General features: G+C 36.2%; 2 protein-coding genes and 1 non-coding gene across 3 annotated transcripts; 2 read left to right on the forward strand and 1 right to left on the reverse strand.

Moving 5' to 3' along the window:
* Positions 1–154: 154 nt before the first annotated feature.
* On the forward strand, positions 155–4,449 carry LOC147761036 (uncharacterized). The gene is made up of 2 exons (XM_087015632.1): positions 155–932; positions 2,807–4,449. The coding sequence occupies exons 1-2, from the start codon at positions 695–697 to the stop codon at positions 3,067–3,069; spliced, it is 501 nt and encodes a 166-aa protein (XP_086871758.1). The 5' UTR covers positions 155–694; the 3' UTR covers positions 3,070–4,449.
* Positions 4,450–5,807: 1,358 nt separating this feature from the next.
* Positions 5,808–10,152, forward strand: LOC106167674 (proline-rich transmembrane protein 1-like). The gene is made up of 3 exons (XM_013546511.2): positions 5,808–5,965; positions 6,553–6,703; positions 7,320–10,152. Exons 2-3 carry the CDS (start codon positions 6,574–6,576, stop codon positions 7,643–7,645), a joined length of 456 nt encoding a protein of 151 aa, XP_013401965.1. The 5' UTR covers positions 5,808–5,965; positions 6,553–6,573; the 3' UTR covers positions 7,646–10,152.
* Positions 10,153–11,079: 927 nt separating this feature from the next.
* Positions 11,080–27,538, reverse strand: LOC106177688 (uncharacterized). The gene is made up of 8 exons (XR_015335086.1): positions 27,424–27,538; positions 26,549–26,733; positions 25,583–25,688; positions 24,974–25,081; positions 24,495–24,788; positions 23,628–23,756; positions 23,131–23,220; positions 11,080–19,418 (listed from the first exon to the last, which is right to left on the reverse strand). It is a non-coding gene; the product is annotated as an uncharacterized LOC106177688 (transcript).
* Between the last annotated feature and the right edge of the window lie 425 nt (positions 27,539–27,963).

The following is a 27,963-nucleotide window of genomic DNA, read 5'->3' on the forward strand; positions in this document are numbered from 1 at the left end:
CAAGCATGCCCTTAAAATTTATAACATTGGTGTAAATGAAGCTATATAATAGCCACATAGAATCTCTGACTTAATTCATCTTCGCGTTCGTTCATCTTGAATACACGTGCTTGGTTGTTTGAAGAATTTCACTTGACGCTAAATTATTATACGGTCTAAACACGAGATGCTTTGCTTGAAAGCAATGTTGATCGTTTTATGTTTACCAAGAGGTATGTATGAACACTGAAATGCCATGGGGGAAAAAGGAATGATATCAGTTAGTGTATAGTTTTCATGGGACATTAATTTTTAAGGTTTCACGCACATTTTGGCTACAGTTAGTGTTTACGTCACGTAGCAAGAGACTTCCTTCTTTATTTTCATTTATTTAATAAGCTAATCAATAAAAATACAGTTAACAGTTAACTTTTTTCTGAATTTAGCCCACTGTTATTTGAAGGCAATTTAACTTCCAGAAAGATTTTATATAAAACTACATTTGCTTATATTTCCAGTTTCTGCCATAAAATTTACCTCGAAATCCTACGATGAAGTCATTGGCATAGCGGATTTAACCGGTGTAACGTCATTTACATTCAACGTGAAAACGTGTGTGCCAGTAATACTTTATCTGTGTACCGTCGCCAGCTATTTCGAATGCGACTACTTGTACAGTTGGGCTCTTGGCAGTGATATAGTTTACCTAAACCGTATGGGGATCTTCGGCTCCATAACACAAAACGCGCCAAATATTCTTGATTGCGGATCATTTGAGGCATTTTGGATTAGTTGGGATGGAGGATACACCCAGTTAGGAAAGGGTCGAGATATTGGAAAGGAAACAATCATGATGTACAGCATGGACCATGATGTCAGATTTGATATAAAAGCTTTAACAGTGAAGGTTTGGGGAAATGCAATCGCAGAATGGGATATCACCCCACCATATCGTGAGTAAATAAAACAAAATGCACGGTTTCTTCAGACACAACGTGTCAGCTGTTCTAATGCTTATACCATCGTTACCCCTTAGGTTGCTAAAAACATGAAATATACTTGACATTTAATTTTAGAATTCATTTTCTTCGTTTTGTTACTTATTTATCTGACTGCATAAATGAAAGCAAGGCCATACATCGTGCTTCAATAATTTCAAAGAATCTCTCTGCAGTATGCGTCATTGCGACATCCGTTCTTTAACTGAATTTGCCAATTCGCAGAAAAAAAAGTGTCTGCTTCTGAGTCATGCAACAAAAAAAGAAAGTTATTTGGTTTTCCATGTTTTCTAAATTATAATATGTGAAGTTACACGCGACAAAAAGGACGTTTCTTGTGTATATTGTGTCTGGCAATGCCTGAGTGTTTCTGCCATATTGACGCAGTGCAACAATACTTTGACACACTGCTCCACTCAGTAGATCACGTTTTCAAAATTTCATCTTGTGCAGGCGTTGCCGAAACATAGAAACTTTTTAATATAAATTATTTTTATTAATTATTTCTTATCATTTTTATTATTTAATTAATTAATTTTATTAATTATAATTAATAGTAATTAATATTACAACAAACAGAGTCATACTTCGACCAGCTTAAAAAACATTTCCAAATGAAATCGCCGCAAAATTCGCGATGCAGCACAATGCGCAAATAACCACAACTCACACGTTTAAAGGGATATAACTCCTCGTTTTGGCCCAAAAATTAATTTTCCTGGAGTAAACAACAAATTTCTGGTACTTACCAATGGTTAATGAATTCATTTTTACATTCAAAGTTAGTCCCTGGTTTTTTTCTAAAAAGTTTGGTTTTTTGTTAAAATCTCTTAAGAGTTTATAACTGAGTACAGCCATCAATGGAAGTCACGTGATCTAAAGACAAGCTCAGATATCAAAATAATAGCTATTACTGCCGTTTTTGTGGTAAAATACAATATATTATATTTCTATGGGTTGTTTACAATGTTTATTGTTGTGAAATATAGATATCATACGAAGAGTTATTTTCCCTTTAAATCCTGCTATTTTATTTGAAATATAAGTATTTTATAAAGAAAATATTTTCCATATAAAATGTCAAGTCTGAAGTGCGATTGATCACATCCAACCAGGTTGTATCTTTAACTAAGAAGTCTACATGTGTCATAATGTCTTATCTGCTCAATGCTGTGGAATTTCCACATTTTCATAAGGATTTCCTTTTAGTGGTAAAATTACGTATTACGTGTACGTCTATGGCTGTATTCCCAGAGCTTTTAGATCGATCTATCCCCGCAGGGAGTCTCACTAGATTACTGTCAGATAATCCGGCTTTAATGTCCGTCCCGCCTACTACAAGCTGTAAGGGGGTAATTAACTTTCGTGTCCGCCCGGCTGACAGCTATTTAGCGTGAACCCCCAGGGAGTTAGGTCGATCTAAATAGATCAATCTACTCTCTGGAAATGGCGTCTATGAGAGCATCCACATCGAGAATAGCCGAGCTCTAGTAAGGCCGAGACCTAAATATGACGGACCTTCATGAAAGGAAGGCCGCTTAATCCATTAATGGTCTCTCCGCCTCTCACACGCCTCCCCGCGCGTCGTCCCTGCAGGGCACACTAATTAAATCTCGGTTCGGTCGAGGGACGGCGCGTGGGGAGCCGTGTGAGAGGCGGAGAGACCATTACAGGATTAAGCGGTTTTCCCTTTCACGTAGGTCTGTCATATTTAGGTCGCGGCCTTACTAGACCTCGGCTCTTCTCGATGTGAATGCTCTCAGTAACATAAGATATGTTGAGAAGAATCTTCTGGGAGCAAAATACTATATATGTTTTAAATGTTTCAGAGACACGAAGACAAGCCTTCTTTCGCAAGCTTCCATTTTCTGACCGTAAGGTTGAAATACTGGCCAATCTGACCACACAAGGGAAGGGGCACTGTGCTTATGAGTGTCTGAGCAATCTTCGCTGTAACTCATTTAACATTGACCACAGCCCGGATGAAGACACCGGTCACTACCGATGTCAGCTGAAGGCAACCTATTTAGATAATTCACGTCAGCCAGCGAGTGCATCCCTTTTCGGTCGCTGGGAAATGGTTTACAACTAACTAAAGCAAGGCCGACTTGACGATGTCACTATATGGCGTAGTATTTCCACGTGGGACTGGCCACAATAAGCTGATTCGGCCCAAAGGCAGATCTAGTTCGATTAACACACATCAGCCAACGACAAAAATCTCTCCCCTTACATTAAATAGAGTGGGTAATATTTTATGTATAGCGCATCCATAAGCATCAATCATATACCAAGTACTGAACACAGGTGCTTTCATTACTTTTTCGCTTGATAGACTAAAGATAAATTTATGAAAACATAGTATGGATGTAGAACTTGTGGAAGTCAAAACTCAGAATTGTTGTCAACAACATGGCCCCAAGTACTCGGTATGAAATATCTTAATGATATACCGTAACATGTATATCATAAATATGTGTAATTTCTTGCTTATGTACGCGTGTCAAAAATATGATCGAACATGGCCAGTCTGTTGTATTGTATTGTATTAGACCATCTGAAAAATTAATGAAAAAAGTTGCTTATGTAGACCCTATCCTTTTATTCCATCCAATTAATTACAGGTACATAAAAACCATTACGTGATGCAAGTGATGTCACAGCTCGTATCTTACCTCCATGTTGATAAATATTCGTTGAGAAAATTCTTAATCGGGAATATCGCTTTGGTCAGAAGACAATTTCCATCGACTGGTATTCTGTTTCTAAAAGGTACATGTATCTATATACTTTACCTGCTTCAGATGTTGCTGAAGTGCTGTAACAATTCAACATAAAAACGGTGGGGCTAATTTTGTCACCGATATTTATGATTTGTATTTTGATATGTAACTTAAAGTTCAAAACCACTGAATATTCAAAACCCACTGAAGTTAATGCTCTGCTCCGTTGTTGGTTATGGACACAGAAATCTTTAAAGTTTATACTGCAGTCCGTTGTTGAATATGGAGTCAGGTCTCGATGAAGTTTATACTGTGATCCGATGTTAAATATGGAGACAGGAATCGATGAAGTTTATAGGGCCTACTGTGGTCTGTTGCTGAATATGGGTTTCTCCTTGGTGTCCGTATTTTAAGGACGGTATGTCGATCCGACGAACAGTAGGCCTAATAAAAAAGTTTTGGTGAACATGATAGAGTCCACATTGCTCATTGAACAAGAATATTAAATAAATTCAAAATCCAATACAGTAGAGTAGGCTCATAAGTCAAACATTATTATGCATCAATTAAATCGGCATCCTGTAGTGTTTTTTTTTTTTTTTTTTTTTTTTTTTTTTTTTTTTTTTTACAAATTCTGAACTTTTCAGTTTCATCCTTAAGGACTACGAACACTGATATGCCTTGTGCAACCGCTTTAACAGCCTTCTTTTTAGTGATTTTGTTTCATGGCTTAATTTAGACATACGGTACCAATCTTTATATAATATATGGCACTTCTTGTTCTTAAGTAATTTTAAATTTGCTCTCTTCGTCAAAATTGTTATATGCAAACTTATCTTGGAATTTTTTTCAGGCCTTTTATTGTTTTTCGTCGTTATTTTATTCAATAAACACTGCATGGATTTATAATTAGTATCCTTTGTTGTTCAGTAAACCAAAATGATTTACAGTTTGTACTCTGCCATTAGATTGATCTGTTTACGGAAAATGAAGAACTATGTTATATTGGATACTGCCAGAGCAATTTGTTAGGCCTACCAATAAAATTGAATTACCATTTATCAGTGATGTAGGCCTACTGTAGGCTACATTATTTACACGAAACAAGTTTACGCTTGGAAAGTAAATGTATAACGTCGATAACAACACGGCGAGTAGGCCTTCACATCAATAAATCATCGTGAAAGGTGTTTATTTAGACAAAAATTTACAGAGAACAATTGTTCTGTATTCAGCAGCATCTCCAATTCTACACAAATGTAACTTTGGAGGGGCCATGTGGAGGGGGGGGGGGGGGGGGGGGGCATCGAAAAATCGTGCCGCTTCAAACATCTCCTTTGAGAAACTGCTAAAAATGGATCAGGTAATTTGCTTGCAAGCACGAAGTTTGTAGAACGGACACGATTTAACATTTTAATACGGGTCCCTGGGAAACAACAGGTTATAAAGCATTGCCTTGAGGTGATTTTTTTTACATTCTTGAATGGCCATAATACATGTATAATGTCACAGATCTAGTACTCCGTGACTGCTGTGACAACATAAGTATTACAGAAATCTAATTTTTTTAGTAATCAGCATAAATCTTGCCTTATAAATCATTAAAGATGCATACAAAGTCAATTTTTTTTTGCTACAAAAACTGACCAAATGACAGCATATAGGCCTATATACAGTGTATACATGTATAGTTTCAAGTAGTATAACTAAGAGAATTAACAAAAGGGATTGGCTAATTTTACCCGAAAATGATGTTTGAACGGGTTTTTCTGCTAGCATTCTATGCTGTACGTCAATGGAGCAGAAAAGTACAGGTAGGTTACGAAAAAAAATTAAAGAAAGGAGCAGTCTAAAGCTCTTTTTTGGCTGATCAAGTGATCTATTCAGTTTATCCCTTGGGATGTCGAATTTATTTGAGTCGTATAAGAGACTAGTAGAAGTGGTTTACATGTGTTACTGGGAATCCACGCTCCACCGATGCTCGGTTCGTATGTACCTTTAACTCTTACCAACGCAGGGGAGACTTTGTATATGTCATGATTAATTTTCGTTTCGAAGTATCACAAAATCTCATACTGGGAAATTTGCAATTTGGATTGATGTATGAAAACGAGGCCCAAATACGGAAAAAGGCAAAAGAACCCGGATATGATATCAAGACATCAAAACAATTTGTGATTGAGCAATACAGTGCCAGACCATATATAAGTTTGGTGATTAACTGAAAAAGCAAAGTCTGTCGAAAGAATCGGGGACCAAAAACAGGTAATATATGTATGACAGAAGAATACAGTTGTATTTCGACTAAAAGGATCTAACGTTTTAGGGGTATGTTCAGGGCGTTTGTTGATATATGACATTCTGATTGAACCAGCCAGCACACCTGGGCGGCGACAGGTGATATTATACCAACTGGTCATAGCCCTCATGAAGTCTGGCTGTCAACAGACGAAATATTGGCTGGTTGACCAGAGTCATTTTGTTCTATAGCTACTGACAAATGAAACTTCATCGGCATATTTATATACATGTAGTGTTCCCGAAATCCGTCGGTCAAGCGGACATGTCCGTCATGAATTAAAAAATGTCCGATGTGTAATGTCAGCATGTCAGTCACAATGTACGTAGACTTGTCTTTATAATTAAAACATGAAAAATTTTATGCTTTTCAAATGTCTGACCTATGGTCGTTTACTTATTTAATGTACAGTAGTTGGAGACCATCATCTTAGAGTTAGACAATAAAGATCCAATATGGTGAGTGTAAACGGAACTTTCATGTGACGTGTGTGTTTTGGGGATAAGTGGACATATTTAAAAATTATGATGTTGTATACACCATTTGTTTTCAGAATTAAAATCACAAGGCTAACATGAGTGGAAAAGAAGCAAAAGCCCAAGAAGCTGGTCAACAACAAGGTTATCCCCAGGGACAACCCCCACAGTATGACCCTGCCTATCCTCCCCAGGGGCAGTATTATAACCCCCAAGCAGGGGCATACAGTAAGTTATACTACTACCTATATATATATATATATATATATATATATATATATATATATATATATTCTCTTCACTGTTCATGTAGCATTAGATCTCTCCACATTGATCATTCCCTTGAATAACTTTTTCGTCAGCCCTCCTGCTTGGCCATCCCCATGCCATCTTTAATTCTCTTGGCCTTACCCTCTCTTTTGTTTTGTCCTTGGTTGCCCAAATGAGAACCACTTTTGGGTCCTTCCCTGAGGACATGGCCAGTTTGGGTTCTTTCCGTCATTTCCCAGTTGCTGATATTATTTGACCATAGAAATTGAGTTATGGGGTGCTTTAATGACCAAATTTTGTTAGAAAAATATTTACTTTATAAGTACAGTTATCTAGCTTTTCCTTATGATCATCAATATGAGATACTTATTTATGCTTTTGAAAACTCAACTACTAGTACATGATAAAATCTTCAACCTGTCAATTCAGGTAATTCAGGTAATCAAACTTACTTATAACCAGGATAATCAGTGGAGTTCATGTCAAGTAAATAAATCCAATCTTTTGATAATTCAGATTATTTTATATAGATATGTGGTTAATGTTACGTAATATTATCTTTTTTCTTTCAAAGATCAGCCAATCACTGGCCAGCCCCAGATTGTAGTGTACCAGCAACAACCAGCACACAACATCCCCGACCAAATGGGTTATGCCATCTTTGTCACACTTTGCTGCTGCTGGCCAATGGGAATTATGGCTATTGTCAAGGCCCTGGCTAGTCGGGATGCAATCGCCCGCGGAGATCTTGTGGAAGGAAAGAGCAAAGCTGAAGATGCTAAACGCTGGTCCCACTGGGCTCTTGGTGTTGGCATTGCTTTTTTTCTGATAATCGTGGTGTTCCTGATTGTGTTTTACACGGCCATTTTCCCTGGTTTGATTCGTGGTGATTATGATTAAAGTTAGTTCATTGTAATGAGCTACGGTAACCTGGACTCATTCTTCCATTCACAGATTTAATCAAAAATTAGTTTTTACAGTTATGACATTGGACATGATCAAAATATTTTCAGGGGGCAGGTTGATGAATATTTTGAGTAGATACTGAATTCCATTGTATTGTAAATAAAACTGGATAGTGATATCAGGTGAAAAGGAACAAATATATTTATTAAATAGGAAAACAGTCAAGAAAAGAGAAAAATATTAGTATTGTCAGTATTACATGCACAGATGACCTTAAGAAGTATATTAATAATGGTTTTGGTGTATATCTTAATGTAAAAAAAAAATGACCAGATAAATTTTTGAATAGATAAATGGACAGCTGGGATAGTGCTAACACTCACCAATTTAGTCAAATGCTAAAACCAACTTAAAGTGGCCAAACAAGATAGGGTTGATGTGACTTGTTTTGGTCAAATTTAAACCATTTGGAGAAAAAAAGTTACTGTAGTGATTTGGCTTAGTGTAAAAAATTGCTAGTGCTGCCGAAGCACAGAATGGTTTATCCAAAATTTTACTTTCTCCTGTATAACTTTCAGGCCTTCCCAACTACCAGACTCGGCACCTACGGGTCCAGTATAAACCGGTTTATCAGACCACACTACCCGTTTTCAAGGTGTGTGTCAGATCGCATTATAGAGTATCAGCCACCACACCGATTTTGCCTGGTGCGCGATGTGATAGCAATGATCCTAAGCGGGGTTGGAAAGTAGTGCATCTCATCTAGATTCATGCGCTGCTGCAATTTTCTCTGTTTATGCTAAAATCTGACAGTACCGCAATTTTTAACATAAAATTTAGGTTCGGACATAGCCATTGATGTTTTGTAAATAAGAACTTGCAAACTTATATATTAATTTAGAAAAGTAGACCTAATTTTGATAGCAGAAGCATATTCTGTCGGGGGTTAAATATTTTCGTGACTACCGGGATGGACGAGATTGAGGGCAGGGGTAATCCTAGAGAGGGGTGAGAAACGTCCATTGTTCTCGTCAGCGAGGCTGTCCATTTTCAGGGTTTGTACGCACGGACAGAAAACTTAAGTATTGTGGGAACGTTACTAATGAAGCCACTGGTAGTACTAGTTGATATCAGCCTGTAGTCTTGAACAAGCGCCTCGATGACGAGTGAACAGTTGGCAAAAACAAAAGACCCAGGTGTGGTAGTTCAACTACTGTTCATGCGTGCCGCAACGACCAAACCTAATTGCTCCTCAAGGTCACAAAACAATAACCGGTACTGACGGCTAGGCTCGTCTTAATCATATAAGTAGCGCGTTTCCACCCCCTGATTGAGGGAGTCGTCTGTTGTATTCATGCGACTCATACTTGACGAAAACGAGGCGCGATACCCGGATGACAGGTAGGCTTACAGAATTTGTGATAGGGTATGATACTCTTTTATGCGATCTGACACACACCTTGAAAACGGGTAGTGTGGTCAGATATACCGGTTTATTCTGGACCCGTAGGTGCCGAGTCTGGTAGTTGGGAAGGCCTGACTTTGTGTTGTATTTGACCTTGGGGCCTTTAATGCAGGCATTGGGCTATTAAAGCAACAGTATGACTGGAAAAAATACCAATAGCTTCTTCTTCATATATGTTGGGTCTAGTTATATGCAGGAAGCCAGTAATTCCATTGCATTATCCTATGCAGATATTTTATTAGACTGACAGGAATGAGAATAATTACAGCTGTTGGCTGTATCATAAATAATAATAATAATAATGAAAAAAGTTGATAAGCTCTTTTATATCTTGCAGAAAGATCCAGAGGTGAACTTTTTTTGTGGCATAGATGAAGCACTAGTAGGCTCATATAACATCAAACTTTCATCATGTTAAAATATTACACTTTTACAAGGCAAGGTTTTTTTACCAGTTTGACAAAAGAAAAGGTTTTAAATGGCACAGTCTTGCTATTCTGTGTCCAGTTTAATGCATATTTTGTAATTAACCAGAAATGCATGAAATGATAGTCTTCTTTGTGGTGCTTTCATCCTTATGATATGAAAGATTTTAACTGATGAAAATGAACTTGTTTCCTATGGAAATTTTTTAATTATTTATTTCTAATTAAGACATTTGGTAAAATTTAAACAGGATTGTTTGATGAACAGGTGGAGCATTCTTGTAGAAAAATATTTTCTAAACTTGAAAACATATTGGAATGCTTTTTATTTCCTGTCATCTTCATCTTTTCCATTCATATTTATACAATACCCAAGAATGGTTTTTTTTTTTGGACAATTTTGGAATCTTTGTTTAAAACGAACAAAATGTATTATTTGATCTCTCTCGCCATTATGAGGCACCTTGCATAATCGCAAATTTTATTTCAACTTTACTTATGGATATATATATATACATATAAATTTAAATGGCATCTCATTTATTGCTTTCTTGATACATGTGGAAATATTTTAAAATATTGCAATAAATCAAAATTAGGAAGAAAAAAATCCTTATGTTATTCATATTCCACATACAGCCAAATCATTCAAGGTTTGTTTACTGTTCAGATCAATGGACATATAAGGGATATTTTGCTTAAAAAAATTAATAAATAAAAAATTTAGTTGTACGTGAAGGAAGTATGTTGTATGTTGTCCAGGTTCTCCTCTATACTATGTCGCACGCTGTGATGGCATATCGTTATAATTATAACCATGTACTGTGTGCCGTCACAACTGTAAGGTGATGTAACTGCCACAGCCTGCGATGTAAGTGTTGTCATGCTGTGAAAAAAATTTTTAAACAGTTAAAACATTATTTTAAGTTAACAACTCAAGACCGGAAACTCAAAAGTTGGGGGTTCACATGTCTAGTGTTTATTTATTTATTTTTAATTGTATATAAATGCTCTGCCTAGTTGAGCTCTCTGGATACCACACATACAGGGTATTATATGTGGTGTGTGTGTGTGTTGGAGGGCATTAACTCTTTCTTCACAAATCTTAAGTTCTTAAACATATTTCTTTGCTGAAATGGTCCTTGTTAATTTGACCTTGAAGATGGCTTAGGCATAAATTTTCAAATTTTTCAAATACAGTCAAATATTTTTCAAAAATATGTTGTGATGCGTCTGTGGCCCTTTTCACATAGAGCAATATACTTTATAATTATCAAGACCTCATTTTGTTCACTTTGAGAGGCCCAAATATTATGTGAGACAATGCCTGAATGAAGTTCCTGCACTGGACATAAGTAATACATTAATTAAATAGCAGAAAGTGCACTAGTGAAAGCTAAGAAAACCTGTATTTGGTGAATTGTGATTACTAGTGCATGTTAAGACCTTCTGAAGTTCACTGGTACAGGCTGTTACACTTTGTGAAAAAGGGACAGTGATTTTCTGTGCTTGACAAATCACACACACAAAAGAAAAAATAAATTGCAAAATAATTTATTATGGTATCACTTGTACTAAAATTTCCATAATAAAGACCATGTCTCTTTTATAAATTGTAGTTATACATAGTAAGTATATGTTGTAAAGTATATAGACTACAATTGTTGAGTCACAGTCATTGTAAAATGTACTAAAAGGACACGTGAAAATGTTTTAAACTCATTTTAAAACTAATTAAATGTGGGTTAAACTCCCACCTTTGCAGAATATTGGGTAATTTGTTAATTCTGGCATTTTGTTTCTTACATACAGCACACCTAAAATAGTATTTGTTCAATGAAAGGCTCATCAAATCAGGGCAGAAGTAAGCTAAGTACCTGTGCTTTATTTCATAGGCACAATTAATTTTGGGATACGAAAGCCAAGATATGCACTGCCTTGGTGCATATACTGTATTATTATTTTAAGGGTACTGTGTATGTAAAAGAGACCAAATACCAGAATCATCAATCTATCTGTACCTCGGTCTTGGAAGTCATCATTCTTGGTATACCTACGTTTTACAAGACTAAGCCTAGACAAATTATTATCACACTTGTCTCTTATCTTTATTTGATAATAATCAGGCCTACCCAACTACCAGACTCAGCACCTTATGATGATATCAGACCACAATACCCGTTTTCAAGGTGTGTATCAGTACGCGCTTTGAAGTATCAGACGCGACACCACTCTTGCCTAGTAAGCAATGTGATAGTGATGATTCTCAGCGGGTTTGGAAAGTAGTGCATCTCATCTCAAACTTTGTATCGGGGGTATGATACTGTTAAATGTGTATTGACGCACACCTTGAAAACTGGTAGTGTGATCTATCTACCAGTGAATTCGGGATCATTCGGTGCCGAGTATGGTAGTTGGGTAGGCCTGAAAATAATAATAATAATAATAATAATGTTATTGAGGTTTGTTATTTCTTTGCAATATATGTTATATATTGAATACAAGCACACACACATATATATATATATATATATAAATATATATATATCATAAATGCTTCAAATGTATCGGATCCATTCTAACTATTTCTCACCTCCCAGAGGAGAATACAACCCGTTGCAAGCTCCGCATATATGGCACTCATTTACAAATAACTGACAGAGCGCTATCATGTGGCCAAGTGTTTTTACCCTACTTCAACCTCTGTGTGCTAAGTGCTTAATGAGGAGACAGCAGGTACCAATTTTAAAATGATCTTTGGTGTGACCCAGTCAGAGACTGAACCCACAACCTCCTACATTGAAGGCAAGCACTGTACCACTTCAGCCATCCTGTCCAGTCAAAGTGCTGGGCATTTTCTTCAATATCTTTAGGTAGTTCAAAACTGACAGGTGTTTCTATTTATACTCAAGTTTTCATTCACAAAATTTAATAGGAACACATGATAATGTGTGAATGAAAACTGTAGAATATAGAAAAACATTTTAGGTGAAGTGTTTCAACGACTTCATCAATGCCATAAAATGTAATAAAATTTATAATAAAAACACTACCAATTAATTACAACAATAATAATGGTAATAAACATTTTTCAACCTCTTCTATAATCAGAGGATGTGATATTTCAATATATCTATCAAAACTGCCTCAGTACTGTTCTTAAAGAACTGATTCAGAGGACTAATAACTTATGGTGAGATTTTGAATCATGTACAATATCATGGAAAGAATCACATAGACAAATAAATACCTAATTCTGTCACAAATATTTGAAATAAAATAAAACATGTAGCTTTGTACAACAATTTTTACAATAATCTGTATGATTATTCAAATGCATCATTAACATATTTTCTACATGCTACCAAAAATAGATTTTTTTGTTTATATAAAACATTAACAATTCAGAAGATAGCATATTCTTATAAACTGGAAAAAAAAACCCACTTTATGTCTGATTACGCTAGCTGTACAGCATTCATCTGCGCAATCCCAAGGCTGACCAGGCGCTCTAAATAAAAGAATAATCAGAATATTTGCACTTGTATTTTGCTTAAAAGTGTTCACTTGCCCATTTTTTTTTTATTTAATGCACTTCAATGCATTTTATGCTCTTTTTCTTGGTCTTCTTGTGCAACTGGCCTTGAAGTGTAATTCAAAGCCCCAACCTTGGGAAAAGTCAGTTACAAGATGAGCAGTCCAGTTAACAAGAGTGTAATCATCTTAACTACGACAATAATTGCACTCTTCTTGATCAAATACAGTGAGCAACTCGTCTTATAACTGGTACAGATACATACCAGTACAAATCAGTTTGTATTCCTAATTTTTATCTAAACTGTCACAAAAATATGATATATGTACTTTTAATAAAATCCAATAAATCAAAACTATATCCAACTAGACTATACAAGCTCTTTTAAAGCATTTTCTTTTAATAATATATACATTTTTTGGGTATCATAACAAGTAAAACCACAACGATCATTAAATTGGTCATGTTCATGGACAAAAAATATCAATTACTAGTAGTACAAGTATGTGTATTTTACAACATTCCACTCACAAGAAATTAGAAGGGCATCTTCAGTCAGGACATGTATGCAAAACACTGACTTATTGAGTCCCATTAAAGCAGTATCCATTAAATGCATCCATTCATTTCCCCCTGCAAATACTACACCTTTGTCTAATATAGACAATAGCAAAATATAAATTTCATTACTGTATTTGACAACTTCATCCTCTGAACAAATAATAATGCCATTGTTTAACTGTCACTATTCTCTTTATAATTCACACCCAAAGTGCAATATCATACTGCACTCAGTTAACATTTTATTTTGGTCTTTGATTAGACCCGATTTGGGGTCAAACCAACATGCTGCAGCCGTACTAGCAGGGGTCAATACATCACTTCAAGTATTGTCAGACTAAATGATTTCCTGTTATATGCACTAAGTAAAAACCAAGATGCACAAGTATTCAAGCTTGCCTATTTCTTTTTTGCTGAAATGTCATATTACTTTCCACTAAATACGTATACGCAAATTGACAATGGAAGCTGGGATCATTGAAAGACATACATGTAGTCATGCTTTGGGCAATGTGAGAAAGTAACAAAAATATAAAGTGCCTCATGAGAAATAAAACAAGATGAGATCATGTGTGATGATATATGAATCAGGGGCAGATCCAAACATATTTTAAAAGACACATCCTCGCTTTTTAACCAGCTTCCAACTAAAAACATGAAATGCCCATCAATATAAACTGACTTGAAACTTGACCATTTTCTGAAAGACCCTGAAGAAGGCTTTTGTCTGCCCCTGTGAATCTACATGCAGGAGGCTGTTAGGAGTTTAAAACATACAAAATAAAAGATGCTACTGATATTAAATTGAGTTGAAACTTAACAAGATGAAATAAGCATTCCAACAAAATAATAGAAGGGGAAGTTAGCTTCAAAAGGGTTAGAAGAAACTCACTAAGAATTGGACTAAAACCATCCACAAAAAAGCAATAAAGGATGGTACCATACATTCCTTAATCTTAGAAAAGATAATGAAACTACCATAAAGTCTTTCAGTTTGTCAAAGCACTAATTTTTTGCCGAATGACAGCATTTTTCAGCTGTAGGCAATCTCACAGGATTGTTACACTTTTTACAATGGGACACCCTTGGTCTCAAGCCTGATACTTCCGTGGGCAATTTGCAGTACCCACATGGTACTTTCTGTAAAGCTTTAACATTGTATGCCTCACAGCCATGAGTCATGCTAAATCCCAGGTAAAACTCGACACGCTGATGTTCAAACCTTTTGCCGTACATTCCATAAAACTTGGGCACAAAGGAGACTTTGATGGGATCACTTCCTTTGTGGTGGCTTGTGTCAAGGGCAATGGTCCCATGAAACAGCCCAACAGATGACAGAATTGTTCCTCTGCAAACCTGAAGGAGCTCATGTTTTGATGAGTCTTCCCAGAAGCGTCCTTCTGGGTTCCACTCTCCTAGTTGTGCATGATTGACAAGACGCCTAATACCTTTACCTTTGCCCAACCATTCTCTGGTTCTCCAAAACCTGTTGGCAAATGTTCCAACTTTTTTTAGCTTGATGTGCAGCTGGCTTGCTTCCACAAAATCACTCTTAGATCCTGGGCAACCCGTTGTACCAATGGCACACAGAGTTGTGAGAACATACATGTAATACACAGCATCTGGGGCATTCGGACTAATCGTATACCACATGCGAACAATTTCCATAACTTCTGAGATGCTGTCATCCCTTTCAGGCAACAGATGATGCCTTATAGCTTTTAGCCATTTCTTTACATCATTTGTGATGTTGATTTCTAAGCAACGATCTTTTACTTCCTTGAAATTCTGCTTTAACAGGTCGATAAGGTGTAAAACATCAGCTCTGCAGTGGATCTGTTCCAGTGTTGCTAGGTGCCTTGTGCTCTGACTAGACAGGAAGTGATGCTTCATCATGAGAAATGCTACCTTGGTCCGTCTGTTGAGAATACTGTCCTCACCCTGCCAAGTTTTGAGCACTTCATTTGCATCTTTAAAAAGAGCATTGAACCAATTAATCAGATGTGACAAATTGGCCTGATCAGATCCTGACTGTGTCATTTCAAAGTCATGTGTTGTTCTTTCTTCACATTCTCTCAACAATCTATCACACTCGGGAAAACAGGGTTCAAGAAATTCCTTTAAATATGGATCAATATTTGGTAGCTCCATGTACCCAAAATATCCAGCAGGCTTTCCGTGTGTCTGCAAGAAATCAACTACATGTAATAACGTGCTGATTTCTCCTATGTACCCATAGCTTTCTTCCATTCCCTCAGCATGATGTTCACGACACTTCTTGAAGTACTCTGCAGCTTGTTTGGCAAGCCCAACAACCTCCTTCAAAACAGCTTCAAAATTTTCCTCTCCAGGGTTAAATGTACCATGGGTATGTTCGTCAATCATGCCACCCCCTATTCTTGCTGTTATCCTTTTCTTCAATATAATCCCGTGCATGTGGTAAACCTGGCACAATACTGGGTCCTGTTTTTTGCCAAGTTCATTTTTCTTTTTAAGTTCTTTTTGTCTCAGTTCTAAAGCTCTATCAAGACACTTGATTGCTTCTTTGCTTTCAGGGTTTTTCATTCCATGGTATCTTCCAAGATGGGCCCAGTAGCTAGGATCTTTTGGGAAGGCTTCTGTTAGCTTTTTTAAGACTAGCTCCTTCTTCTCTTCACGTGGAATATCATACAATAACTGGGAAAGTTTCATTTTTCTTTTGACTCTGTTGTCATCCTGAGAAAGCTCTTTGTAGTTTCGCTGAATGAAGGTAGCATTGATGATATTACTGACCACTGGGCTTGCGGACATGTTTTTCATCTTCTGTTTCCCTGCCTCCTCAATTAACTTCAAGGCTAGCTCATGAAGATTTTGGCATGCATTCAAACTAAGACGCTCATTTCTACTTCCTTGGTTGTCTTGTTTTCTACTAAGTAACTGCTCAAGGATTTCTTTGGCTACAATGACATGGTTTATTCTCCAGCAATAATTTTTTTCTTCAATGATAAACTGGCTGGCTGAATGGCTATGCAGAGAGTTAAGGGTTACTTGCTCACATTCTGAAACATTGAGCAGTTTGGCAAAGAATTGAGCAGGGACAGGAACATGGCCATAGAAGTAAGCTAAGGCTAGAAAACCCAAAACATACTGCCATGGCTTAAGGTCTCCTGAATAAGGAATTTGGAGATAACCCTTAACATATCTTTGAATGCCAACATATTCTTCTGCATACACGGTAATTCCAAATTCCCAAACATAGTGGACTTCTCTTTCTTTCACCTCATGGACAAGCTCTTGGAGTTTAGATCTTTTATCAGCACCTTTACAAAAGGTGGAAAAAGCCACATAAAATCTTGGTGCCTCATCTATTGCAACCTTTCCAGAAAGCCAAATCTGATCTAACCTGTTCCTTTTGCAGTTGAGGTCAATTGGTTGATTATAACGCTGCACACAGAGAACAATCACCCTCACCTGTAGACAAAGATCGAAAATCTTGTGAATTTGTGTGATATCTTTACCATCAATCAAGACCACAACAGGGAGATGGGTGTGCAAATAAAGCCACTCAATGCGACTGAACACACTGCTTGCATTCAACAGGGGAGATGACACATAGACACAAGCACACATCTCATCACAGTGTAAATCCCAAAGAGCTCTCATACCAAGTGTGGTACCCCCAGAGCCAGGCTCATGGTTCAGACTTATGAGAGCAGACTTTCCCTTCTCAACAAAAAATCTTATAGTTTTCAACAGATATGGAAGGACATCCCGTCTTGCATCGTAACAGCCAATGTTCAACTCATCCCAAGATATCTGCCCTCCACGTAGAAACTGTTCACCATCTTCAGTATCATCGCCCTTTGCGTAGATTTTTTTGTCCTTTGACAAGTAAAGAACATCCAGCTCTGCATCTAGCCATGCTGCATCTTCTGGCTATGGTAAGATGGGGGCCACACCCTTCAGCATCTTCATGAGGCAATTGAAAGGCTTCTGCCTGTCCAGGTATTTGAAGACCATAAATGCTTTCTATTTCAAAACAGATCCTTTCCAATGAAATAATTATTGGATCAATTTCTAAATCTGAGCACAATGACTTTAAATGCTGCATCTCAGTAGGATTATCTGGTAAAGATGGAATACAGAATGCAACTTTCAAAGAGTTGACATTTTCATCGAGCTTTATCATAAATCGTTTAAGATGCCCAAGACTTTGATCAACCCCATACCATAGTATAACAGCAGTCAAAACCCTGCTGCTGTTGCAATACTCAGCAATCTGAATGCAATGTTCGTCAACCATGGGACCTGCTCTCTTAATCCAAGACCTTGGATCATCAAGCATCTCATGACAGTTATGATACCCTCTTGGGAAGAACCAATTAACTGACCTTGGCCCGAGGTTACCAGGTTGATCTTGCCAGGTGGAAATTTCCAAGTACCTTGCTGTTTTCAAAAGAGGCTCACAAACACTGAAAGTACCATTTTCCCTACTCATGGTATCAAAATCAACAACTTTGAACCATGGGATACTTGTTAAAGCCTGCAAATGCCTTGTATCATGCTTACATTGGCCAACAATGAGTAAAAACTGCTGGTAATCTTTGAACATATCAACCTTATCCAGAAACTTCTGCAGTGCATCATCTCTCAATGAACGTGGTTTACCTTGACCTTTAACAACCTCACTATAGGGGGTAGGCTTTTGAAACCATTTGTACACACTGTCATGGTGTTTAACAGATAGTATTTGATTTGATGCACCACGTCTACCCCAAATTTCCCTCATATTCCATCTACCCTCCCTATGCCACTGCTCTGCCACACAAGGTCCCTCCATTCCTTGTGAAGGAGAAATGATAACTATTCCAAACAACATTCTATTGTACTCATGTTGAATGTATCGAAACTTTGGCCGAGAAGTGAAGTACTCATCAAGGAACAAATTTTGATAATCTGCATCTATTCTACCATCACTGATGCCAATCAATTTATGGGGTGGATGAGAACACTTTTCTATTCCAATTATTATGTAGGCATTGCCTTCTCTGCCTGGTGTATTCCAAAAAGACACAACATCCTCCATAAAAGAAGCCTTCCCCTTATCTCTACAGAAATATACTTCATCAGAAGGTTTAAATTCAAGATGTTCAGAGGCAGAACTTTTCAGGCACAAAGACTCAAAAATTTTGTTTGACATTTCTGTTTCATATACTTGTTCACTTTCAGTTGATTGTTTTAGCATAGGGAACTGAGTACCTAAAGTCTTGTTATCACGTTTTTTCCTCTGTATCTTTTGCCAGTATTGTTGTTGTCCATATTCTGACCCTACAAGTGTGACCTCAGAATCAGTTCTCTGAGGCAATCCCTTTGAAGAAGAAAGAAAATGTAAAGGAGTGTTGTCCCTAGAAGTCAAATCGCTGGGACAAGTGACAAAAGAGTCCAATTCAGAGAGATCAGAATCAGAACACAATGCTGCATCGTCAAAGCATGACTCTTCTTTCAGATCTTCATTTTCAGTATCTGAAATAGGCAAGCTGACCACTTGTTCAACTATCTCAATACCCTTTGAATTTTTCCTCAAATCAAAATATGGACTTTTATCTAAGAATCTTTGAAGAGGGCCTACCCCAAACTGTTTGAAGCCCCCTTTCCGACGGACTGCATCCAGTATCTCCTCATAAGGCTTGGAATAGGTTCTATTGTAGTTCAAAGGGTTGATCAATCCATTAAGAAATTCTACTGCTTTTTGTTCCTTGGTTTTAGCTTTTTCATCTTTTCTGATGAATTTCCTGCTGCTTTCTGGAAGTAAGGGGAATATAACGGGGAAGTTTATTTGAGGAGATTTATCAAATTTGGCAATACTGGTTATGGTAAAGTCTTGAAAAATTCGTCGGCAGACGCTTTTCCGCCGACGTAATTTTTTTCACTTTGAAAACTTCGTCAACCTTGAAAATGAGGTATTCGATAATTGTCAGGGTTTTGTTTGGGTAAGATCATCAGAGGGGGATCGTTCGCGATCCGAGAGAGACGGGAAGGCAGTTTTCATGTCTTCATCAGGAGATCTTTCACGATGTAAGGAAATATAAAATCCAATTCTCTTATTAGTTCACAGGACTCAGAAACTTTGTTCGTGGAAGATTATCAGTGGGAGATCATTATTTTATCCCCCCCCCCCTTTAAATTTTTAAAAATAATTTATATTTCTTCATCTTATCTTTAACCACCCCCTTCCTCCCCCGCTCACGGCATATCTTGAGCGTTGCCAAGTGCGTAATTTGTTACATAGGCCACGACCAGTTTATAATGCAAGGTTGCAATTAGGCTTATCTTGATCCCTCTCCTCTATCAGGAGGTATGTTTGTTACCGACAAGACAATTCTCAACGAGTAAATTAATATAACTTTATCGAGATGCACTAATAAAAAGATTATTATTAACCACCAGAAAATGACTTGAGAAGTAGTGATAAATATCCCACAATATATGACGGACAAGGATAAAAGCCGGTAAGGAGTCGGGGAGACGTAATTTTGAAAAATTTGTCTGATTTACGCAAATGAAAATTTTTATTAATTTTCAAGCGACGAAATTTTCAAGATTTTATTACCATATATCATTATGATCCATTAACAGGGGCGTAACCAGACCTTTTAAAATTGTACACACATATTTTCAAAATGCCCAAGTACAGCTAAATATAGACTTATGCAACAGATGAAGGGCAGTTTAAATTATTAGAGGTGGCAAAGACTTCATTTGGGGCAGTTTAAATTATTAAAGGTGGCAAAGACTTCATTTGTGACTAGTCAAGTGATCATATATGAAGAGGTGAATGTCAAATGTGTAGTTGATAGTTGTTAATATAGAAAAATATGTTTATAACCTGGTCATCCAAAAAATACTAAAAGGCACTCAGGTAATTATCAGTAAATTAAACATTCTTTTTTAATAACTGTACCTTTTTCCATAATAACTTAGGCAGAATGAATGCACTTTTGAGTAGTGGTGATTTTAATCTTATAATTCTTATCTAGGTATATGTATATAAGGCCACACTTTTTTATTTTTATGGATGACATCCTCTGGGGACCCTGAAATCGGTGTGAGAAGGAAAAAAAACTGATTAAGTAAAGGAATGCTGTCAGTACACAGCTGGAAACACAAATTTACCACAGAAACACGTATCAAACTAACAATATGTCTTTATACATGCTCTCAAAATATTAAATCATTGTGAATACCTCGTAAAAGGTAAAAAAGTCATGAATAGATATGCTGCATATTACCAAATCTATTTAAGGTTATTTCAGGCATTTTGTTGGTATAGCAATCAGTAAAACAAATATCAAACAAACAGCGTATCTTTATTTGTACTCTCAGAATATTAAAGCATTATGATCACTTCACAGAAATGTTAAAAAAATGATGTAAAGATATGCTTAATACTACCAAATCTATTAAAGGTCATTTCGGTCGACGACATTTTGTCTATTTCGACTCACACGAAGCAGCCAAACTGTCAGGTGGCCTGTCCTACCTTCAGCCCACCAAATACCTCGACGCCCTTGTTGCCCCTTTTTTCGCTACAAAAAACTGGATTTGGGCAGAATGTCACTGAAATGTTCCAGGCGATAATCGTTGGCCACCGCCAGCCTTTCGTATAATTGTAAAGGTGATATCTCCATGCCCAATATCAATGGCATACCAATCCAAAACGACGGCCCCTGTTCTCATTATGACTTTAATTGTCATGTAATTTGAAAGTAATCCTAGAGATAATGACCTTTGCGACAAACGACTTTGTTGGGGGTGACTTTTTTTTCAGAGAACGGATGAAAATCGGTGCGCGCGCAGGATGTCATCCATAAAAATAAACAAGGCAGCAAAGCTGTCAAATGTACAGACAAAAAGCAGGAAATAACTATGCACAAAATAGGCTACTGTCAATTCTGATGCAAAAGTACATTATGTTAAACTGTAAATTCAACATCAAATTTTAATTATGCTCAACAGGTAATACCAATGAAAGTAAAATGTGTAACAAGCATAAGGCTTCAGGCCCATGAGAGTTCAAGTTCACACTTTGAAAATGTATAACTTCCAGAAAAAGAAGCCAATTAGACTGCTTTTCCAACTCAGGCTGCATGCCGATTTTCGAACTTGACCTCCGTTTTAGTAAGATCGATTATTCCTGAGAGTTTCACGACAACAGGCCTATCGGTTTTCCTTGAAATGTGTTTACAGAGTTGCATATATGTTGAAAAGTGAAAGAAAATAGCATAACTTCTACAATAATGGCCCGATCATCCTGATTTTCGAACTTGACCTGCGTTTTATGAATATTCATCAGCTCTTTAAATATAAAGCCCAAAAGTAAAACTGCCTTCCACTTATCGTGTTTACAATGAGGTGCAAGGTGCCGGCAACGGCGATGACGGCGACGACAGACGCAGGTGATGGCAATATGTACAGACACATCTGTACATATTTACTGTACTGTTTGAGAACAGTAAGTGACATGGTTTTTCTTAAATGGTCATCATGGGAGCAGTGCCCAAAATAGGTTTTTTTCAAATTTTGATGCAATATTACATAATGTTTAACAGCATAATGACCATCAATTTTTAAGAATAAAATATTAGTATCATGGATATTCAGAAAATGTGACTAGCAAAGGTCTTCAGGCCCATGGAACTTCAAAGCCACAACTTGAAAATGCCAAAATGTAAACAAGACAGCACTGTTCTGAAATGGGTTTATTTCCATTTTTAACAATTTTTAACATAAAACGAAATTAACAGTTTACTGCCATTTTTATATGATCAACTAAGAAAATTGATGAGATTGGAAAAATATCAATAGAATAGTGTTAAATGTCCAATTTCTTCCATTCTGAGATTCTGAACATAGTGAATGATTCAATCTGACAAACTGCAATGATATGAGTTTATTTCCATTTTTGAAACTTTATTACACAATACATGATAACAAGTTTACCATCATTTTTACAAAATCAACTAACAATGTTGTAAAGATTCAGGAAATGTCAAACAAACACTTTTACGTATCTTATTAGTTTAATAATGAGACTGTTAACATGCCTAAGAATTGAATCTGAGGAAATGTGAAAAATATGCTGAAAAGTGAAAAAACAACATAACTTCTACAATAATGGCCCGATCATGCTGATTTTCGAACTTGACCTGCGTTTTATGAATATTCATCAGCTCTGTAAATATAAAGTCAAAAAGTAAAACTGCCCTCCACTTATCGTGTTTACAAGGAAAGTGCGCGGCGCCGGCATCGGCATCGGCATCGCCATCGCCATCGGCGACGACAGACGCAGGTGATGGCAATATGTACAGACACATCTGTGTCTGTACATAAAAAGTGTGGCCTAATCATGGTATTTAAGAAAATCACTTTGCTGCCTTAATATAGGTGAATATCTTATGAATACAAATAAATTGGTAAATGTTAACAGTTATTTAATAAACTACATATAACTTACGTTTTGCTGGGTGTTCTATGATCTGCTGGTTGTGGTCTCCAATAACAACATTGCTGCTTGTAATGTTTATCACATTGGTCACATGTTTTTCTGAAAAACGAGGAAATGTTAACCTTTTTTATTACAACATGCAGAGTAGACACATTTATATGGAAAAAAAAGGACACCACCTCCAGTGCTGTGCTGACAAGCTCTACAAAATGCAATAAATGAAGGTTCTCAATTTTTCATAGAAATTTACAAAACCGTGGGGAAAAGTACATGTAAAGGGCCAAATCCAAGGTTGCAGTATAAGATTGTGAATGTAAGACATCCCATAGTAAATATACAAACTTGAAAATTTGTTAAGTGTAGATGAAAAGCAGGTCAAAGGTCAAATTCAAGGTTATAGTAAGATTGCCAAAATATACGACTCTCTATTCATGCACTCTCTAAATGATTTACAATTGTATCCAAACATTCTGTTAAGTTAATATTGAATAATGTCAGAACTATACCTTTACTGGGTGTAGATACTGTTATAGGTGTGAACCTCCTTTCTGCTGCCGATGGAGGAATCAAAGGCTGCGGATCTCCTACACTCATTGATGAAGATACAGTAGTGTTTTCTGGTGGATTCCAAACCACTGTTTAATGGACAAAATTACATTCAGTACACGTTTTTAAAAATGTAAATAACAAGACACAACAAACTCTGCACGAAGACTTCTGCAATCAAAACCAGCCAACCTCCAAACTGACTAGCTCAGAGAAATACACTGCTTGGGCTGGCTCATTGAAAACGACATTCTTAAAGCAAAGTGAGGATCAAATTCAAGGACTTTTGAGGCTCCAATAAGTGCCTTTCAAGGGAAAATAATTGTCATTTATAAGGGTTTATTTTATCACTAAATGCTTACTAATTTCTTCAAGTACCCATTTGCTCTGACATTTAATCGAACCATAATCAACATTAATCAAATTATATTTATATAGACAAATTTCAAGTCCTTCATTTTGATAGTAAAATGGCAACAAACTAATTAACGTTCATCAACGATTTTATTTCAACCACATAAAACAATATTATCTTTCGTATATGAGTAGGCTCAACTTTTCAATACTTTTTAACCTTATCACCTACTGTAGTTCTCTTTCTAACAATTCCACATTAACTTTTAGCTTGGGTTGTGTTTTTTGTTGTTTTTTTTTGGACTCCTTTTGTTCAGGCTTTCATAAGAAAGAATGGCACAGTAATCCTGTATGCTCTTCCACATTTGCAGAAAATAGTCACTTTTATGACAATGCAAAATACACCAAATCATAACATTTCTCATATTCAGTGATCCATATTTTTCCTTATGTACAAAGCATGCAGAACTTACTTGGAATGGAAGCACTCTCTTCTTCCAATTGTTGTCCAATATCAGCAAGTCCACTCTGTCGTAATGCCTCACAAAGAGCATTAAATGCTTGATCATTTTTCTGTGTGAGTAAAGTGAGCAAAACTTCATTCTTTTCCATGGGCGTAGCTTCTGGGCTGTATTCTACTTCTTTCAAATCTTTCTCGTCAATTACATCTTTCTCTATAAGGGCTTTGCATAACTGTTCATTGTTTGCATTCCTAATGATCTTTTTGCTATACTTTTGAAGCAAGCGTTCCAGCTCAACTCTCATTCCTGGGAGAGAGAGAGGAAAAATCTGAATATATATATATAATAACAAGTTTTACAACTTTCAATAATTAAGTTACTAGCAACTGCTTAAGAGCTTAAATATGTCTCTATAAATTAATTTTTTTGCTTTAATACAGTGACTTCAGAATGTACACATATAATCTGAAAATATCTAAATTTAATCTTACCACTCTTAGCTCTTGGTTTGGGTTGCCTTTCAGATTGTTTGCTAGCTGTTGAACTTGATGATGCTGAAGAATCATTGTCAGAGAGGGAAGACAATCTGTTCCTAGAGCCTGGCAAATAAAGAAATATTGTTATCAAGTTATATTAAGTTATATACCTACTGGTATATTACAATTTTTCAAAATATGAATAATGGATTTCTACATGCACACCTGACAACGGCCATTATCCCCATTCTCTAACAACTTCATTGGCTACTTATAAGAGCATGGATTCTTTTTTAACTTTCAAGTCCTTTTTTAGAACATGGCACTGCCATATATTTATGTGAACTTCTGACCTGAACAAGGGAATGCTTCAGTGAATAAATAAATAAATTCCATGATCCAGAAAGTAATAGCTATATTATAATTATAAATAATATCTTCTAAAGGCTGGTATGTTACTTTATTCAATTTTATATATATATATATATATATATATATATATATATATATATATATATGTTTTTCATATTGTCAGTGACATTTTTGATAGTGTTTTAAATAATTCACATTTTGTAAGGCAATAATTTATTATAATAACTATTATCATAATTAATATGTGATTACCTTTCCTTTTTTTGCCACCTTTGGCTCCACCTCCTAGTCCAGTTTTCCTCTGGGCATTAGCATTCTGAGGAATTTGTTGATCTGCCATCGTTAAGACAAAATTAATCTGAAGACAAAAAAGTCTTTCATGTTATCCAATACAAAAACGACGTTTTCCAGTGTCTGTAAAGTATATTGATTGAGCCAATAGCTTTGAAATACATTATTGGAACATGGGCAAAATCAAATTATGAATAATTTACTATAACATGCACCTAAACAGGATTCCAATGTCTGCGCTTGTGTGAAAAGCATACCATTTGGCATGGTGGTTCTGCGATTTGACCTTGCTGTGAGCAGGGAATTATATTGTATAGGTAATTACAATATAATATACGATTTAATTCCCTGCTGTGAGTGATGGACTGAAGGTTTCAGGACATATATATACAGTATTTAAGGGCATGTAGAATTTTCTTTTGCTCTAAAATCCGGTATACTGGAAGCGAATGACATTTTGTTCAAAAAGATTTCAGGAATTTTGTTATGAAATTTGTAGAATGGGCTCAATCAAAATACTTCTTGTTTATTATTGGAAACTTCAGTAATAATAAATATATTAACATATCATAAGAAAACCATGGTTTTTGGCCTATTTATTAGCTAAATTGATATTCTGTAGAATTTATAGGCTAAAAATGCCAGGGACTGTCTGGTTGACTTGGTTCTCATATTGAGGTACTCTTTTGTGCTCCTTGATCCCCCTTCTTAGTCTAACATACATGTAAAGTGAAATGCACTTTTCCTATCCCATATTACAAACTTTACCAGCCTGGGATAGCGCTAACACTCACCAATTTAATCAAAAGCTGAAACTGACTTCGACTGTCTAAACAAAATGTGGTTGATTTGACTTGTAATGAAAAAAGTAGTGATTTGGCTAAGTGAAAAAAATGCTAGTGCTACCCCAGTCAGCAAGTAACAAACCTTTTTCCTTGCAAGCATATACAGTTGCACATCAATTGGCCATGCACGTATACATCCCGATACTGCTTCAACGGTTGTAAGAGAAAAATTTTGCAGCCTTCTCCCATTATCTAAACTTCTGCCAAATCAACATACTGAGACAGTCCTTTATATATAACTGCATGCATTTCCCTTGGACAGCATCTCTGAAACAACATCAAGCATTATAGTAATATTTGATAAAAATATGTGGCAAAGTCATATTTTGTATATGCACTGGGCCACTGGCACATACCCCTACTAAATATATACATATACTGCCACATGTAGTGGGCATCTTTCCCAATTCGTACGTAGAGGGTGACACCCCCCCCCCCCTAAAAAAAAAAAAATAATAATAAGTAAATAAAACAAATAAAATTGTATCTTTTAAATCCTACAAAGGTCCATCAAGTGTACCTACTGAAACATACAGAAAGATATGAGTTTATTTGTGAGTAACAGACAACTACTTTTAAAAAGAAATTCGAGTTGCCGGGAAAATTCCAGATCCAGACAGAAAACGTTAAAAAAAATATATCCGGTTTCGCTTTTATCAAGGCCCACCATTTAGATCTAATGATTTACAATTGTATCCAAACATTCTGTTAAGGTAATATTAAATACTTTCAATTTGAATTAAAGCAATAAAGAAATGTTTTGGTTTTCAAGGCCGTTCTACATTTCAATACTTTTCAGTACAAACAACTACCCTGTACATGTATACTTCCTTTTCGTGACGGTTACCGTGCTAACTATCTACAGCTGTTGTTGAATCCTACTCCAAAAATACAATCTTGGCACTAGACTGACTAGTACTACACATTTAAAAGATGTTTTTCAAAACATGAACATACCATATAATCTATGTTTGCAGCGAATCCCCCTCACAAAAAACAAACACGTTATCCACAACCGGTAGCTCGAGATCTAAACTAAAACCGCGCGATCGTGTTATTTTGGGATTCTGGGAAATTCAATCACGTGACAACATCTGGGGCCCGCTGATTGGATACCACGCAGAAACCTCACGAAACAACGTGTACGGAGGTTCCAAGAATAAAAATCCAGAGTTAAAAGATGATCATCAATTTCAAATGGGAGGGCGTATTTTTTTCTTTTGAAAAAGTCGATCATTTTTGTCACAATGACATAAAACATTGATCACATGTTGATGCACGGTGCCGCGTTTTCCCGGCCAAAAGGGAGTGCTGCAGAGTGATATTCAATTAGAAAATGCTTCTTTAAATTTTGCGTCAGTTTATCCATTAAACGAAAACAATTGAAAAACTTTTGGTGTGTACAATTTTTACTCCATCTTCCAAACAAACCAAAATATTTTTGAGATTAAATGATTAAATGATTAAATGACACATGATTAAATGACACAGTTTTTC

Source organism: Lingula anatina, chromosome 6 (genome assembly GCF_051362555.1).
Source record: "Lingula anatina isolate TDL-2025a chromosome 6, LinAna3.0, whole genome shotgun sequence".
Taxonomy (NCBI): Eukaryota; Metazoa; Brachiopoda; class Lingulata; order Lingulida; family Lingulidae; genus Lingula; species Lingula anatina.